The sequence below is a fragment of the Callithrix jacchus genome, chromosome 10 (genome assembly GCF_049354715.1).
Source record: "Callithrix jacchus isolate 240 chromosome 10, calJac240_pri, whole genome shotgun sequence".
Classification (NCBI taxonomy): Eukaryota; Metazoa; Chordata; class Mammalia; order Primates; family Cebidae; genus Callithrix; species Callithrix jacchus.
The window spans coordinates 7252055-7267863 of record NC_133511.1 but is presented as its reverse complement, the minus strand read 5'-3'; the positions used below and the strand labels follow the sequence as shown (position 1 = coordinate 7267863).

Sequence of the window (15809 nt, the reverse complement as noted above, 5' to 3'; positions counted from 1 at the left end):
TGGGTGAAACATCTGTAAAACAAAAGAAAGAAATCTCCGCACAAATAAATAGGTTACTGCCCACTGTAATGAAAAATGCTTGGATGGATGGGTGAATAATGAGGTCAGAGAAGAAAATAATGTAAATTTCTAACAACTGAAGTAAACACGGATAAATTATTAAGTGCAATGCAAAATTCACGAGTGTTTCATATGCTAAATAAAAACCACCAAAACAAAACACTGAATCTTCGAAGCAATTCTGCCCTTCGTTGCCAGCTTCCACTACTTTTCTGGCAGCCTCCCTTCATCCCATTCCTCCAGCACAGGAAGATGATGCTCTGGCGAGAAAGGGTACTTCGGCAGAAAACTTTGAGAGGTACCAAGTTAACTTCCAGGAGCTCCTAACTTACTCCGATGATTTTAAGACGAAATTGGTGAGAAAGTTGTTAATATACTGCAAAATGTATAATAAACAGACACGGATATTAATCCTGCTCACAATCGAACCCAAACACCCGAAAGCACTAATCCCTCCACCACTTTTCAGGTCTTTCCAACCTGGGCGGCAGTAATCCCACCCCTAAGCGACCTCAGAAGTGCGCATGCTCTGCTGGTGAAGCGGCGCTCCTCCTTCTCCGGGTCCGGAAGTCCTGGGTTGTTTATTAAATCACGACCGTCGTAAACTAGACTTTCCGTACGGCTTCCTAGCTTTACGATGGCAACAAGTATGGCGGCTGCTAGTGGTAGATTTGAAAGTGCGAAGCGTATCGAAGAACGGAAAGAACAGACCCGGAATGCCAGAGCCGAGGTGTTGCGCCAGGTACTGCTGTTTTGGGGCCTTTGTAGTTATTTAGCGTTGTAGGAGTTGAGGGTTCCCGGAAGCTAGCCCACCCACCCCTTCCCCTCACCTCGTCAGTACTGAATCTCACCTAAATTTGGGTGAGGTCTTCCTTTGCAATGCCGGTAAAGCCTTTTGAATCTCCCGGTTTTAGATGTTCTCGCAGGTCCCAGTTGCTCATTCTCTTTTCACGGAGATCTGTCTCTTTTTCTCCAAGTTTCTTTACCTTTTAAGTTACCCATTCTTTACATTTCTATCACTCGCACTGCACACTTTGTAGGTCCCCAGCGGCTTTCAGTGACTCTGTCATCACGTCTCCCAGCCTCAGTCATTGCTACTGCTGTGTCTGAAATGAAATTTTCCTGTTTCTGGAACACATGTAAGTCACATTTGAATAAACTCAGTTTGACATTTCCTTCTTCTGAGTGTATTGGTGTCAATTCCAGACTTACTGTAAGCTCTTACCGATCTAAACAAAATACTGATCCAAACAAAAGTTAACACGAATCCCAGTATATTTAGCCTCTCACAAAAGATCGAGAAACATTCTGTTTCTCACTAAACTTCAGATACATAGAGGTAACATAAAAAGAATGGAGAAAGTAAGCTCCTGAATGATCTGACAATCTATTCAAGACGTAAGAAATGTGGCGATGAAAGGGAAAAGTTGTAGTTGGAGAGCAACGGAGAGTTCAATGATAGTTTTTAAGTTGGAAGAGTTTTAAACCAGTTTAAATGCAGATGGAAAGGAGCCAACGGAGAAGAGAGGAAACTCACAGGAGAAAATGACTACAGCCAGATTTTATTTTGTTTTATTTTTTTGAGACGGAGTTTCGCTCTTGTTACCCAGGCTGGAGTGCAATGGCGCGATCTCGGCTCACCGCAACCTCCGCCTCCTGGGTTCAGGCAATTCTCCTGCCTCAGCCTCCTGAGTAGCTGGGACTACAGGCACGCACCACCGTGCCCAGCTAATTTTTTGTATTTTTAGTAGAGACGGGGTTTTACCATGTTGACCAGGATGGTCTCGATCTCTTGACCTGGTGATCCACCTGCCTCGGCCTCCCAAAGTGCTGGGATTACAGGCGTGAGCCACCGCGCCCGGCGATTAGTCTTGGATAGGTAAAATGTTGACATTGTTTCCTAATTTCAACATTTGTAATATATATATATACATATATATATATATAAAGTAATGTTTATATATATAATATGATTTATCCTTTCTCTTTGGTATTTTAAGCAGTTTTTGGAATAAGGTTTGTAAGCTGAGATAAATCTTACAGTAGAGATAGGCACAGAATTTGAAAAGGACCAAACTCAGCTTTGGAGTATAGGGAAAGAAAGAGAGGGCAGGAACGATTTCCTAGAAAAAAACTTGCTTTATTTGACCATTGCTGAAGAGTGAATACAAATTACCAATATGATCTTTTCTTTCTTCAAAGATGATTCCTCCTGAAGCATTTGGGGGCTGGGTGTTGGGGTACAGGCATTGCATATTGAAGCCATGGAGGTCTGCCTGACGTTGCAAAAGTCTAAGGCAGTAGCCATGGGAATGGTGAAGCGAAAAGGGATTCCAAGTGATATTGAGGTAGGGAGCTTAGAGAAACAGGAGGGCCTAGACTCTGTCCCTGGATTTTTTCTGATTGCTGAATCAAATCACTGGAGATTGTAAATACAGGAGAGGATTTTTTTTTTTTTTTTAATGTTTTCCACACTGGAGAAGCAAATTCCTGGCAAGGAGTAGACATTCATTCATGAGTGGATATTTTTGTATAAAAATGACATAGGTTTTTGTTTTTCTTTTTTTGTGAAAAACAGTTGGATCAATTGCCAGTTTCTCTCTCTCTCTCTCTCTTTTTTTTTTTTTTTTTTTTTTTTTGATTGTAGGCTAAAGCCAATTTTGAAAAAGAAGAAAGGCCTAAAGAACTTAAGCGACTTCGGGGTGAGGACACATGGATGCTGCCTGACGTGAATGAGCGAATTGAACAGTTCTCACAGGTGAATACTAACAGGTTTACTTGATGTAAGGATTTTTTTTGGGGGGTTCTTATTCAAGCTGATATTGGAGGAATAATTTTATAGAATGTTTTCATAAGTTACAGAATATCACATAATTGGCATTGTTGAATAGTTTTATCTCCTTGGCAGAAGTAAGATACTGTAATGTTTTGGACATTATGACATGGAAAGATTTTGTTATTTGAATTGGCTGGTAGAAGAGTTAGCTTTGAATTTCTGGCCCACTGTAGTGAGTTGATAGACCTAAAAATGTATGCATTTTATTTATGTCTTTATTTTATTTTATTTCGTTTAGGGCTCAAGCCTATTTTCTTATAATTTTTTAAAAAATTATTTTTAATTGATGAATAATTGTGTAAATTTATGGGGTATAGTTTGATGGTTTGATCAATGTATACATTACAGAAAGATTCAGTCAAGCTAATGAACATATCTGTCAACTCACCAACTTATTTTTTTGTCATGAGAACATTAAAAGTTTATTCTTCAATGGTTTCGAAATAGACAATACATTATTGTTAACTACGGTCATCAGTAATATATCACTAAAACTTATTTCTAGTGTCATGCAAACTTTGTACCTTTTCATCAACATCTTCCCTTTCCCTATCCCTGGTCCTTCCCCTAGGCTTTTCCTGTAATTTTAGTTTGTGCTATCTTCTTATATTTTTTATGGCCTAATAATCTTGTATAAATTTCTGGGGGGACCATAGAAGGATATTATATGTCTTTGTGTTTATGTGTGTATATGTATGCATATGTATACATGTTTGTGTATATATGTGTTTATTGATTATATTTGTCACATTAATATCCAAATATAGCCAAAATTTTCCCAGTATTTTTCTGGTAAGAAGTCTCAGTTATGGCCGGGCGCAGTAGCTCAAGCCTGTAATCCCAGCACTTTGGTAGGATGAGGCAGGTGGATCACGAGGTCAAGAGATCAAGACCATCCTGGTCAACATGGTGAAACCCCGTCTCTACTAATAATACAAAAAATTAGCTGGGCATGGTGGCGCGTGCCTGTAATCCCAGCTACTCATGAGGCTGAGGCAGGAGGAGAATTGCCTGAACCCAGGAGGCGGAGGTTGTGGTGAGCCGAGATCGTGCCATTGCACTCCAGCCTGGGTAACAAAAGCGAAACTCCGTCTCAAAAAAAAAGTTCTCAGTTAAAAGAAGTCTCAGTTATATAATTTATTAATATTGCATATATTGTAGCAGGTGTTTTAAGGTTTCCTGAAAGATTTTATTTATTTAGACATATTCTTTGTCTTATTTCATCAAAGATTGAAAGTTTTTTAGAATGTGGATTTTGTTTTTTCTCTCAAAATACATCCTTTTAAATTAAGATGAAGATAAATTCTTTTCTTGCCTGTTCAAAATGATTGCAGGAACACTCTGTGAAGAAAAAGAAGAAAAAAGACAAGCATTCAAAAAAAGCAAAGAAAGAGAAGAAGAAAAAGAGCAAGAAACAGAAATATGAAAAAAACAATGAGTCATCTGAAAGCTCATCAGTAAGTATGTACGAAAATTAATCAAAGTTTGAATGCATGACTTATGGGAACTTAAAATACAAGAGAACTTAAAAAAGGTGTTACTAGTTAGGATATGAAAATATCTGGGAGACATCTACTGGAGATGTCCAGGAAATACTGGAAATGTTGATCTTGAGTTTCAGAGAAGGGTTAAGAGGATAGGGATATGATTTGGGAATTATTGCCAAGCACAGCATTGGCTCTTGCCTAAGGCCTGCTATAATGACTACCTGGCTACAGCCTGTGTTCACTCAAGGCCCTGGGGCTCTGCAGTCAGCAGGTGGTGAAGCCAGCTAGGCCTGTGTCTTTCCCTTCAGGGTGGCAAGTTCCCCCAGGCTCGAGGTGGGTCCAGAGGTGCCATCAGGGACCCAGGTACTATCATCAAAAACCCTAGAAGTCTACCTGGTGTTCTGTTGAACTGTGGCTGAACTGGCACTCAACCTATGAATGGCAGTCTTTCCCACTCTTCCCTCCCCTTCCCACAGGCAGAAGGGCCTCACCCTGTAGCCATCACCATAGACCCACAGGGAGTACTGCCAGGCTACCACCAATGTTCCCTTAAGGCCCAAGAGCTCTTCAGTCAGCTTATGGTGAATGCTACTTGGCCTGAAACTCACTCTTCAGGGCAGTGAGCCCCGCTCTGGTCCAGGGCAGATCCAGAAATGCCATCCAAGTTCCAAGGCCTGCAGTTGGGGACCCCAAGATCCCTCTTGGTGTTCTGCCACCCTGTGGCTGAGCTGGTACCTAAGATGTAAGACAAAGTCCCATTTAGTTTTTTCAGTCAGAAGGAGGCCCTCCCAATAGCCACCAGAGCTGGGAGTTTGCTGAGTCTCACCTGAATCCAGCAAGTCTCAGATTCACAGTGAAGGCTCACAGTGTAGTGCCTGGGCACTGCTGGTGGTTATTCAGGGCCCAAGGGCTTTTTATTGGATACCAGCTATGGCTGAGTTGGTATCCAAGACGCAAGAGGAAGTCCTCTATTTGCTGTTCTCTCTCCATTTGCTCTTCTCTCTCCTCTCAAGTAGGAGGATGGGGTCTCTTTTGGAGCTGCACATTGTGCAGCCTGGGGTTGGGGGAGGGGTGGTGCAAGCACTCCTTTAGCCAACTCAGTGGCCCCACCACCACCCATCCATTGTCTCTGAGGCCAGTTCAGCACTAGGAGTCACTGAGGAATTGCAAGTTTTTGTGGCTTAGACTGCCTGTCAAGTTTATTGAGAGCTCCAGAGCCCTTTAGTCTGAGGCGGCAAGGCTTGCTGGAGCTTAAGTTCTGACTGCTGGGATAGACGAGTCCTCTCTGGCTAGGGCTGGTTTAAATACTCCCTCCATAGGTGGCCGTCGGCTGAGTTTAGCTCGGTTTTGCTTTCTGCTGTGACAGGGCACTACTGAGCTCAATGCGGTGTCTTGTAGTCGCTGTGCTCTCCCTCTCCAAAGTGTACAGATTCTCTGTGCTGCGTGGCTGCTGCTGGGGGATGGGGCAGGGATGGTGTCAGCCATTTAAGACTGTCTGCTCCCCTCCTCAGTGTCTCTTTCAGTGATATGAAGTTAAAACTAGGTCGTGTGAGTGCTCACCTGATTTTTGGCTCTTATGAAGGTGCTTTTTGAGTATGTAGATAGTTGTTAAGTTGGTATTCTTGCAGGGAGTAGGGGAGGATGATGGATTGAGGCTTCTACTGGCCATCTTGCTCTTTCTTCCTGGGAGGGTCTTTTTGAGAAATTACTTTTAGGGAAGGAGAGAGAAATAGTATTGAGGAGAATAATAAATTTGGTGTAGCAAGGTCCTGGGGGAAAGGGTAGCTTTGGAGCTACACGTTTTTACCACTTCCCTCCTAGCTCAGAAGAGAGGGTACAGGAGTAGGAGCAGCCTCTCTTCTGAATGAGGAGGGAAGTGGTAAAAATGTACCAATATAAATAAATGAGGAGGTGTGGTATGGAGTTTCTGCTTGTCCTCCTTCCTTTATGAAGTAGAAGGTAAAATGACTGACGAGATAATATGAGAGTAAAAGTAGGACAGAGGGATTGAGGAAATAGTATAGATTTGAAACAGCTTTGCTTAGGTAATAAAAGAAGCAAAAAAAATGTGCTGAGCAGCACTGGGGATACATGTGAGGCTGCAAAGCATATCTTGGCTTTGTCAAGGTCACTTTAATTTTTTCTTTTAACTTTTAAAGTCAACTTGACTGAGGTTCAATTTATGTAAGTACAGTGCTCCTTTTTTCAGTGTACTGTTTGATAAATATGGCTGTTTAACCATGTCAGTTGAGATACAGAGTATTTCCGCTATCCCATAACGTTCTTCATGGCCTCTTCTAGTCAGCCCCTGTCTCCCTGTCTCCTCCTCCACTTTGCTTTGAACAACCGAATATCTCCTTTGCACACTGTAGGTTTTTCTGTTCTAGATTTGTATGTTAGTTGGTTCATGTAACATAATCTTTGTTGTACCTGGCTTCTTGGACCCCACATAGTGTTTTTGTGACTTATTCCTGCTATTGAATGTATCAGGAGATACTTTCTTTTTATTGCTGTATCCAGTGTGTGAATATACCACAATTTGCTTTTCTTTTTATCTGTTAAAGTCATTTGAGTTATTTTTAGTTAGGGGGTGTTAGGCCTAGTGCTACGGGGAACACTTGTATACACTTGTGGATATACATGTTTCTTGTTTCTGGGAGGAAAAATGCCATTGTTTTCCAAAGTGGTTGGGCATTTTCCACTCATACAAAGTGTATGAGTTCCAGTCACTCCTCATCCTTGCTAGTGCTTGGTATTGTCAGTCTTAGTAGTTTTTAGCTGTTCTGCTGTGTAATACCTCATGTGGTGCTTCCCCGAAGGACAAGGATGTAGAGCATCATTTTAAGTCTCTATAGGACATCCTATGTCTTCCTTTGTAAAATCCAATTTATTAAATATTTTCTTTTTAGTTTTCATCATTTTTTCTTAGTGCTTCTGGTATACTAATTTTTGCACACCTCAAGATTGCGATTTCTCCTATGTTTAGTGTTTTTATTAATTCTTTTTAAAGAGATAGGTACGGTCTCCCTGTGTTGCACAGACTGGAGTGCAGTGGCACCATGCTAGCTCACTGCAGCCTCGAACTCCTGGGTTCAAGCAATACTGCTGCCTTAGTCTCCCAATCAGCTAAGATTATAGATGTGCACCTCCACCCAGCTAATTTGCTAAAAGTTTTTTTTTTTTGTAGACATGGAGTTTTACTATGTTGCTTAGGCTAGTCTCAAACTCCTGGGCTCTAGTGATCTCCTGCCTCAGCCTCCCAAAGTACTGGGATTACAGGTGCGAGCCACCATCCTTGGCCTCCTATTTTTTTTCCCTAGAAGTTTTATAGCTTTAGTTTTCTGCTTATTTGTAATCCATAAATATTTTTTATTTATAATCCATAAATATTTTTTGTTTATGTTATGTAGTGTCAGTTTATTTTTTTTCCCACATGGATTTCAGTTTTTCTAGCATCATTTGTTGATGCTATTGGAAGGAGTTTCGGGAGATTGATATCTTAAAATATTCTTTCAATCCATTGTGCACAGGGTACATCTCTCCAGCCATTTATGTCTTCTTTGGTTTTTCTCATCATGTTTTGAAATTTTTAATGTAGAGGTCTTACATGTCGTTTGTTATGTATTTTTTCTATTTTGTTTTCTGGAAGTGCTATTGTAAATTCAATTTTAAGATAAATGTCTTTACAACTAGTATATAATTGTAGAACTGATTTTGAAACAATAAGATCTGAAAAAAACTGCTTTCGGTGTATTTACCTTGTATATCTTGTCACCTTGTTCAATTTACTGATACTAGTGTTGGTAGCTTTTTTAGTGGATTTCTTAGGATTTCTAGGTAAATGGTATGTCATGTGTGAAAAATACCTTTGTTTTTTCTTTTCAATCTCTATGTCTGTTTTATTTGTTAATTTTTGTTGCCTTATTTCAGTAGCTAGGACTTAAAAATAGTGTCAAATGGAAGCAGTGAGAGTGGACATGATTGCCTTGTTCCTTAACTTAGGTGAAAAGCGTTCAGGTTTTTACATTTAAGCATGGTGTCTGCTTCGGGACTTTCATGTATGCCCTTTCAAATTAAGGAAATTACATTCTATTTCCAGTTTTATGAGAGTTTGTATCTTGAATGAGTGTTGAATTGGGTAAATGCTTTCTTTTTGCATCTGTAAGTGTTAAAATGCACCAGTGAAACTGTTTGGTCCTGGAGTTTCTTTGAGGAATGGGTTTGACCACAAAGTTAATTCCCTTAATAGCTATGTTAAATGTTTTCTGTTTATTCTTGAGTTAGTTTTAGTAATTTGGGGTTTTCTGGGAATTTATTCCATAGAAATTGTCAAACATTTTCATAAAATATTATTTCATAATATTTCCTTTCTTCTTTTAAAGTTTGCAGAATCCATAGTGACATCCTCTCTTTCATTCCTGATTTTGATAATTTCTATTTTCTCTTTGTTTCCTCTGTCAGTCTATCTTGAGGCTTATTAGTTTTATTAATCTTTATTTATTACCTTTTGGTTTTCTTGAATTTTTTCTCTGGTTGTGTGTTTTCTAGTTCATTGATTTAAACTATATTTATTCTTTACTTACACTTTTGTGTTTAATTTGCTCATTTTTCACTTTCTAAGATGAATGCATCGCCATTGATTTGAAATCTTCTTTTCTAATGAGTATTTATTTTATAAATTTTTCTCTTAGCACTGTTGTATCTCTACCTAACTTAGTTGTTATATTTTCATTGCTGTCCTATTAAAAATATTTTTTACTTTTCTTTTTCTTACTCATGGATATAGGTGAATTTTTAAACTTCCAGATATTTGTGGATTTACTCGTTTTTTTTTTTTGTTATTGACTTTGAATTTAATTATTATTATACTCTATAATTTTAGTTTTTAAAAAGTTTTTGAGACATTTTATGTACTAGCCTATGATCTGTCTTGGTGAAAATTCCACGTGTATTTGAAATGAGTATGTATTCTGCCATTGTGATGTTTTCATTGCTGTCCTAGCCAAAATATTTTTTACTTTACTTTTTCCTACTCGTGGAAATATATAAGTTTTTTAACTTCCAGATATTTGTGGATTTTACAAGTTTGTTTTTGGTTATTGCCTTTGAATTTAATTATTTATTTTACTCTGTATAATTTCAGTTTTTAAAAAGTTTTTGAGACATTTTATTTTCTAGCCTATGATTTATCTTGGTGAAAATTCTGTGTGTATTTGAAATAAGTATTCTGCCATTGTTGGGTATAGTGTTTTATAAATGTCAATTAGGGAAAGTTGATTAATAGTATTAAGTTTAGTGTTAATGATTTTCCGTTCACCTGTACAGTTACTGAGAAAATAGTATTTAAATCTTTTAATTGTTTTGTGGATTTTTACCTATTTCTGCTTTCAGTTTTGTCAGTTTTTGCCATATGTATTTTGAAGCTTTATTAGGTACGTAATAAATGGCTTTTACATTTTTAATTAAAACTCATTAAAATTATATCAGCCATATTTATGTGGCTTCTATATTGGACAGTATATGTATAGAAAAATTCTGTTGAATAGTACTGGTTTGGATTATTTATGTCTAATGTAATAATTGATATGGATGAGTTTAAATCTACCAACCGGTTATTCCTTTTCTATTTTTTATTTTGTTCTTTTTTTCTTTGTTCCTTCCTTTTCCTGCCTTCTTTTGGATTGAGTGTTTTTTAGCATTCCATTTTATCTTTGCTATAGGCTTATTAGTTATACCTTATTTATTTTTAATGAGTGCTCTAAGTCTCATGCATATTTTAACTTACCATAATCTACTTTCAAATAATCTATGATTTTACTTTTATGGTTAGACCTTCACCAAAATATGCTTCCGTTTTCTCCTACCATATTTTTTTGCTGTTGTTTTCATATATTTACTTCTACATATGTTAGAAACCCACATTGTTAATAGTTTTAATGCCATACATTCTTACTATTTTCACTTTAGTCTGTTACCTTTTAAATAAGTTACACGGGTGGAAAGTCTTTTTTTGTTTGTTTTTGAGACGGAGTTTCGCTCTTGTTACCCAGGCTGGAGTGCAATGGCGCCATCTCGGCTCACCGCAACCTCCTCCTCCTGGGTTCAGGCAATTCTCCTGCCTCAGCCTCCTGAGTAGCTGGGATTACAGGCACGTGCCACCGTGCGCAGCTAATTTTTTTTTGCATTTTTAGTAGAGACGGGGTTTCACCATGTTGACCAGAATGGTCATGATCTCTTGACCTCGTGATCCACCCACCTCAGCCTCCCAAAGTGCTGGGATTACAGGCGTGAGCCACCGCGCCCGGCCGAAAAGTCTTTTATATGTACCCACAGATGTATCATCTCTGATATTCTTTATTATTTTATATAGGTCTAAATTTCTAATACCATTTTCATTTTGTCTGTAGACCTTCTATTAATATGTATTATAGATTTGCAGACAGTGAATTCTCTCAGCTATTGTTTGAAAATTTCTTTTATTTCATCTTCATTCTTTCTTTTTTTCTTTTACTACAAACTGAGAAGTTCTTACTAGTCATCTTCATTTTTCAGATACTCTGTTAGGTATAGAATTTTAAGTTTAGAGTACCCCCCCCCCATAAAATGTCATCCCAATGTCTTCTGGCTTGTATTGTACATACTGAGGATTCTGCAGTCGTTTTAATCTTTTTTTCTCTGTATGTAGTGTGCTTTTTTATTCTGGATGCGTTTAGGGCTTTTTTTTTTTCATGATGTTTTTCAGTGAATCAATTGTGTTATGTCTTGGTGTTGATTTCTTTGTGTTTATTCTGCTGTCTTAGTCTATTTGTGCTATACCAAAACAAATGGGTGGATTATAAATGACAGAAACTTATTTCCCATAGTTTGGAGGCTAGAAGGTCTAAGATCGAGGGCGCTGGCAGATTTTCTGTCTGGTGAGGGTTTGCTCCTCATAGATGGCTGTCTTCTCACTGTAACCTCACATGGCAGAAGGGAGTGCTCTTGGGTTATTTTTCTTTTTTTTGAGACAGAGGCTCGCTGTTTCGGCCAGGCTGATGTGCAGTGGCACAATTTGGTTCCCTGCAAACTCTGTCTCCCAGGCTCAAGCAATTCTCCTGCCTCAGCCTCCCGAGTTGCTGGGATTACAGGTGTGTGCCACCACACCCGGCTAATTTTTGTATATTTAGTAGAGACAATGTTTCACCACGTTGGCCAGGCTGATCTTGAACTGCTGACCTCAGGTAATCCACTCACCTCAGCCTCCCAAAGTGCTGGGATTATAGGCATGAGCCATCGTGCTCAGCCTGGGCAATGTTTTTTATAAGCGCACCAATCCCATTCCCAGTCATCTCCCAAACCCTCACCTCCTACCATCATTGTCTTGGGGTTTAGGATCTCAATGTAAGAATCTGGTGGGGGACACAAACATTCATAGTGTAGCATCTGACTTAGGTTCACTGTGCTGCTTTGCTTTGTGAATTTACAGTTTCCATCAAATATGAAATTTTCTGGCTATATTTTTGAGTTTTTTTTTCTGTTCCCTCTCATTTTGGTAGTCTCCTTAAAATAATGTCTCACAGGTTGATGAGCCTTTTTTCTTTCTGTGTTTTGGTTAGGTATATTTTATTGCTATGTCATGAGCTTCAGGTTCACTGTACTTTTCTTTTTCTGTATTTAGCTTAGTGTTATCCCTATCCAGTGAATTTTCATTTCAGGTACTGCATTTTTTTTAATCATTAGAGGTTTCATTTGGATGTTTTTAATGTTTTTCAGTTTATTTCCTCATTATGTTACATTTTCCCTTCCTTGAACATATTTATGATAGTCGTGTTAAAGTCTTGGTTTGCTATTTCATTCTATCTTTTTTCCTGTTCTGTTTCAATTAAATGATTTTTCTCTTGAATATGGATTACATTTGCTTGCTGCTTTGAATGTTGAGAAACTTTTAATTGGACGCTGAATCTTAGGAAAGTTATATTGTGACTGCTGGATTTTGTTGACTTCTTTAGAGGGTATTGAGCTTTCTTTTGGAGTTAATTGTGAATTAGCTTAATCCTTTTCAAGGCTTGCTTTTAAGTTTTGTTTGTATGCATCTAGAATAGCTTTACTCTAGGGCTGGTTTAGCCTTTCTACTAAGGCATGACCCTTGTGGGTTCTCTGGGTTCTCTGCTGATTGTCCCGGATGTTCAGCGAGGTTTCTTTACTCTGTTGGGTAGGAACTAGAATGTCCTCCAGTCCTTTGTGAGCTCTGGGGATTGTTCTGCTTACAGGTCTTTGGTAATTGTTTTTTCCATGGTAGTTCTTCTTTTCCTGACCTTGTAGACTCTTATCCTCAGCATGTTCAGCTTGGTCTTTCTTTGAAGATTCCAAGGCCCTTTAAATAGATTTCTGGCACTTTTTCTCTGTGTAGCCCTCCATCTATGCTTTGTCGCAGCCGTCACAAAGTTTAAATTCTGTTTCCTTTGCTCAGTGAGATTTTCACCTTCTGCTTGGGTTACCCCTCTATGCCACAGTCTAGAAAGCGCCTTTAGACAAACAGCTGGAGAGGTCTTGGTGCTCATTGTTATTCTAATTTGTGTGTGTTTCCAGTTTGATGCCATTTGCTTTGCCGCGCACAGAGCAGAAGTTGTTGAGGTCCCTTGGTTTTTGCTGGTAGCACTTTTCTGTCTTAGTTTCACCTTCTAGGTTTTGGCCACTGTATTGAATTGGGGATGTTAATTCTGAAGGCTGTGTTAGGTCAGGAGGCTTGTTAAGCTTGATGCTTAATGAGTTTGAGGTAAAATGGAGGATTGAAACTGAAATCATCAAGAGAACTGAAGTTACAGCTGGGGAGCATCAGTTTTGCTGAAGTGGTAAAGTGAGTGCATAATTGTGAAAATGAGTATAGGTTGCTGCTTATAGTTTCTAATTAGTGCTATTGAAAGGGTACAAAAGACATTTCATGATTTCAGCTTGCATTTTTCGAATGCATATTCTTTGCCAGACACTGTTCTAGACATGGGGAGTATAAAAGTATAAAGTTGTTTTTAAACCTTTGGGGAACTCATTTCCTAACTGGATAAATAGATACATAATGTTAATATGATTTTGTAGTAGATTTTGTCGAAGAAGATGATGGCTTTATTATCTGATTTGGCTGGGTTTAGCATGCCATCCAACGTGATGCCGTGGTAGTGCAGGATATTAAGGTAAGAGGGATTTTATTTGCCAACTTGTTGAGGAAACGGTGCTTGAGTTGAGACTAGAGAGATTAGTAAGCATTAGGCAAATAAAGGTGTGCTTGGCATTTCATGCATAAGGAATTGCGAGAGCAGAGACATGGAAGTGTGAGTATGTGTGTATGCATGTAAATATAACTATAGCAGTTTGATAGTACTAAATTATCAAACAGGAGGGGTGAATGGAGATAGAACTGTAAGAATTGACAGGGACTTGTAAACCAAGAGCTTTGACCTTTTTCAGTAGGGAATGTGTCACCTAATTAGGTTCAGCTGCATTTATTAGAACATCTTAGAATAGCCATTGATTACACAAGATAGAAGTTCATTTTTCTCTTAAATGAAATAAGTCAGGTAGGCAGTCTAGGGCTAGTATGGTCTTCTGGGATCAAGGCTTCTATTGTCTTGCATTTCCATCATTCTTTATAGCATTGCCTCAGTCCAGGTAACGGGAAAGAAGATGTCATTTTTTATTAACTTGACTTCCAGAAACCCCTGTAAAATGCTTTTGCTTACATCTAACTGGACACTTGATCATAAGGCTCCACTTTCTAGCGTGGGAATTACATTCGCTTCTCCAAATACAATGGGATTGTGTTGGTGGGAAAGAAGAGGCGTAACTAGCGGTGGCTGTGAGGGGAAGCCCTAGAGGAGGCGTGCGCCGGTCAGATGTTCCCTTTGTATTACTCTAAACGTATTTGGGGTGCGGGTTTGGGGAAGGAAGGGGGGGAGCAGGAAAGACCGGAGTCCAGAAGACTAATTTGTTCTGGAATCAATTGTCTGGGTGAGAGATAGGATCTGATCTAGGGCCGCTACTTTAAGGCTGAAAGAAGAGAATATTAGTTGGTATTTTGGTTGCAGGTAACAGAAGCTGAATTTAAATTGGCTTTTGCAAAAAGGAGGGTTTATTATTAGAGTACACAATTCTCAGGAATGGCTGGAATTAGAATTGTGAATGGTTTTTTGTAATTTTCTTGTAATTTTTCATTTCCCCACCCTCAGTTCTATTTTTTTAAAAATTTTTGCTGATTCCTATTTCTTATGACAGAAATGGCCTGTTTCAATGCTTTTCCAGTTCTTAGTTTTAGATAAGCCCATTTAGACCTGATTTCAGATTCCTGAGGAATGGCTCAGATTGATATGAATTGGGTTAGATGCCTATCTTTGAACTAATCAGCGGTGGCCAGGGATACAGGTAGGCTCCTATGGTAATATGTATTCACTGTATGGTATATTTGATGAATATTTTAGAAATGAAAATGGTAGGCTTGAGTGTGTGAGGTAACATGATCCTGAGTTTCTGACTTGGTTAAGTGGGTGGTTGGTCGGTCCAGATAACTAACTTCAATAATGTACAAGGAGGAGTCGATTTTGTAGAAGAAGATGGCTTTATTTTCCATTCTTACCGAGGTCAGCATGCCATCCAACTGCAGTAGGCAGTTAGTAGTGAAACTTTGGTTAGACGAATTTGGAAGATATCAGCACAACTGATTGTAGTTCAGGCCACCAGAATGGATTTAATGGTCCATTAAAGGGAATGTTTAGAGATTTAAAAATGTCATGGGCATGGAACCCCAAATAACGTAGACATTTAAGGGCTGAGCAAAGGAGGAAGAGTTCATAAAGGGAATGGGGAAGAAACAGAGTGGGAGGAGAGCTGAAATGGGTCCTGGGAGTCAGGAAAGTGAGTCACAAACAGAGTTGTACTGAGCACAGAGGTCTAGAGAGCTGAAGACCGAAACATTTTGTTTAATTTGGCACAGTGGATGCCATTGGTGAGTTTGGAGAAGTTTCAGTAGATTAATAGGGACAGTAGATGTATTGTAGAGTTTTGAGAAAATGTATCAAAGTGAGAGTGTGAAGGCAGTGCGTGTAGACTACTCTTTGAAGAAGTTCATCTAAGAATGGAAGCTGGAATATTAATTCCTGCTAGAGGAGGAATATATAGGGTCAAGGAAGGAGGCCCTCACCCTAAGAAAAAAGGATGGGAAATGCTTCATCATATTTCTAGGCCATTAGGGATCTTTGGTTGATGCCTTAAGAGGAGAAGATAATTGATGGAGCAAGGTCCTAGAGGAACAGAGAGAGTTGGTATCAAAATCTTTAGAGCAGGATCTGCCTTAAACAGGAGGCATTAATAGGAAATAAGGATAGGCAGAGCCATAAATGTGTCGGGTGATGAGTAGGAAGGCAAGGTGACCCCAGTTTTCCTGGTGAAGGAAGAGAAGA

General features: G+C 38.9%; 1 protein-coding gene across 7 annotated transcripts in view; it reads left to right on the top strand.

Moving 5' to 3' along the window:
* The first annotated feature begins 694 nt into the window (after positions 1-694).
* CWF19L2 (CWF19 like cell cycle control factor 2) overlaps positions 695-15809 on the top strand; it is a 172181-nt gene continuing 157066 nt past the window's right edge. For 5 of the 7 annotated variants that reach the window (XM_078339371.1, XM_035264427.3, XM_035264426.3 and 2 more), the window contains exons 1-3: positions 695-802; positions 2708-2818; positions 4231-4353. In XM_078339371.1, coding sequence (XP_078195497.1) covers positions 698-802; positions 2708-2818; positions 4231-4353 — 339 coding nt within the window. In that variant the 5' untranslated portion in view covers positions 695-697. Of the gene's footprint in view, positions 803-1100; positions 1200-2707; positions 2819-4230; positions 4354-15809 lie in introns of all 7 variants that reach the window. The other 2 variants (XM_078339373.1, XM_078339372.1) reach the window with 1 other exon arrangement.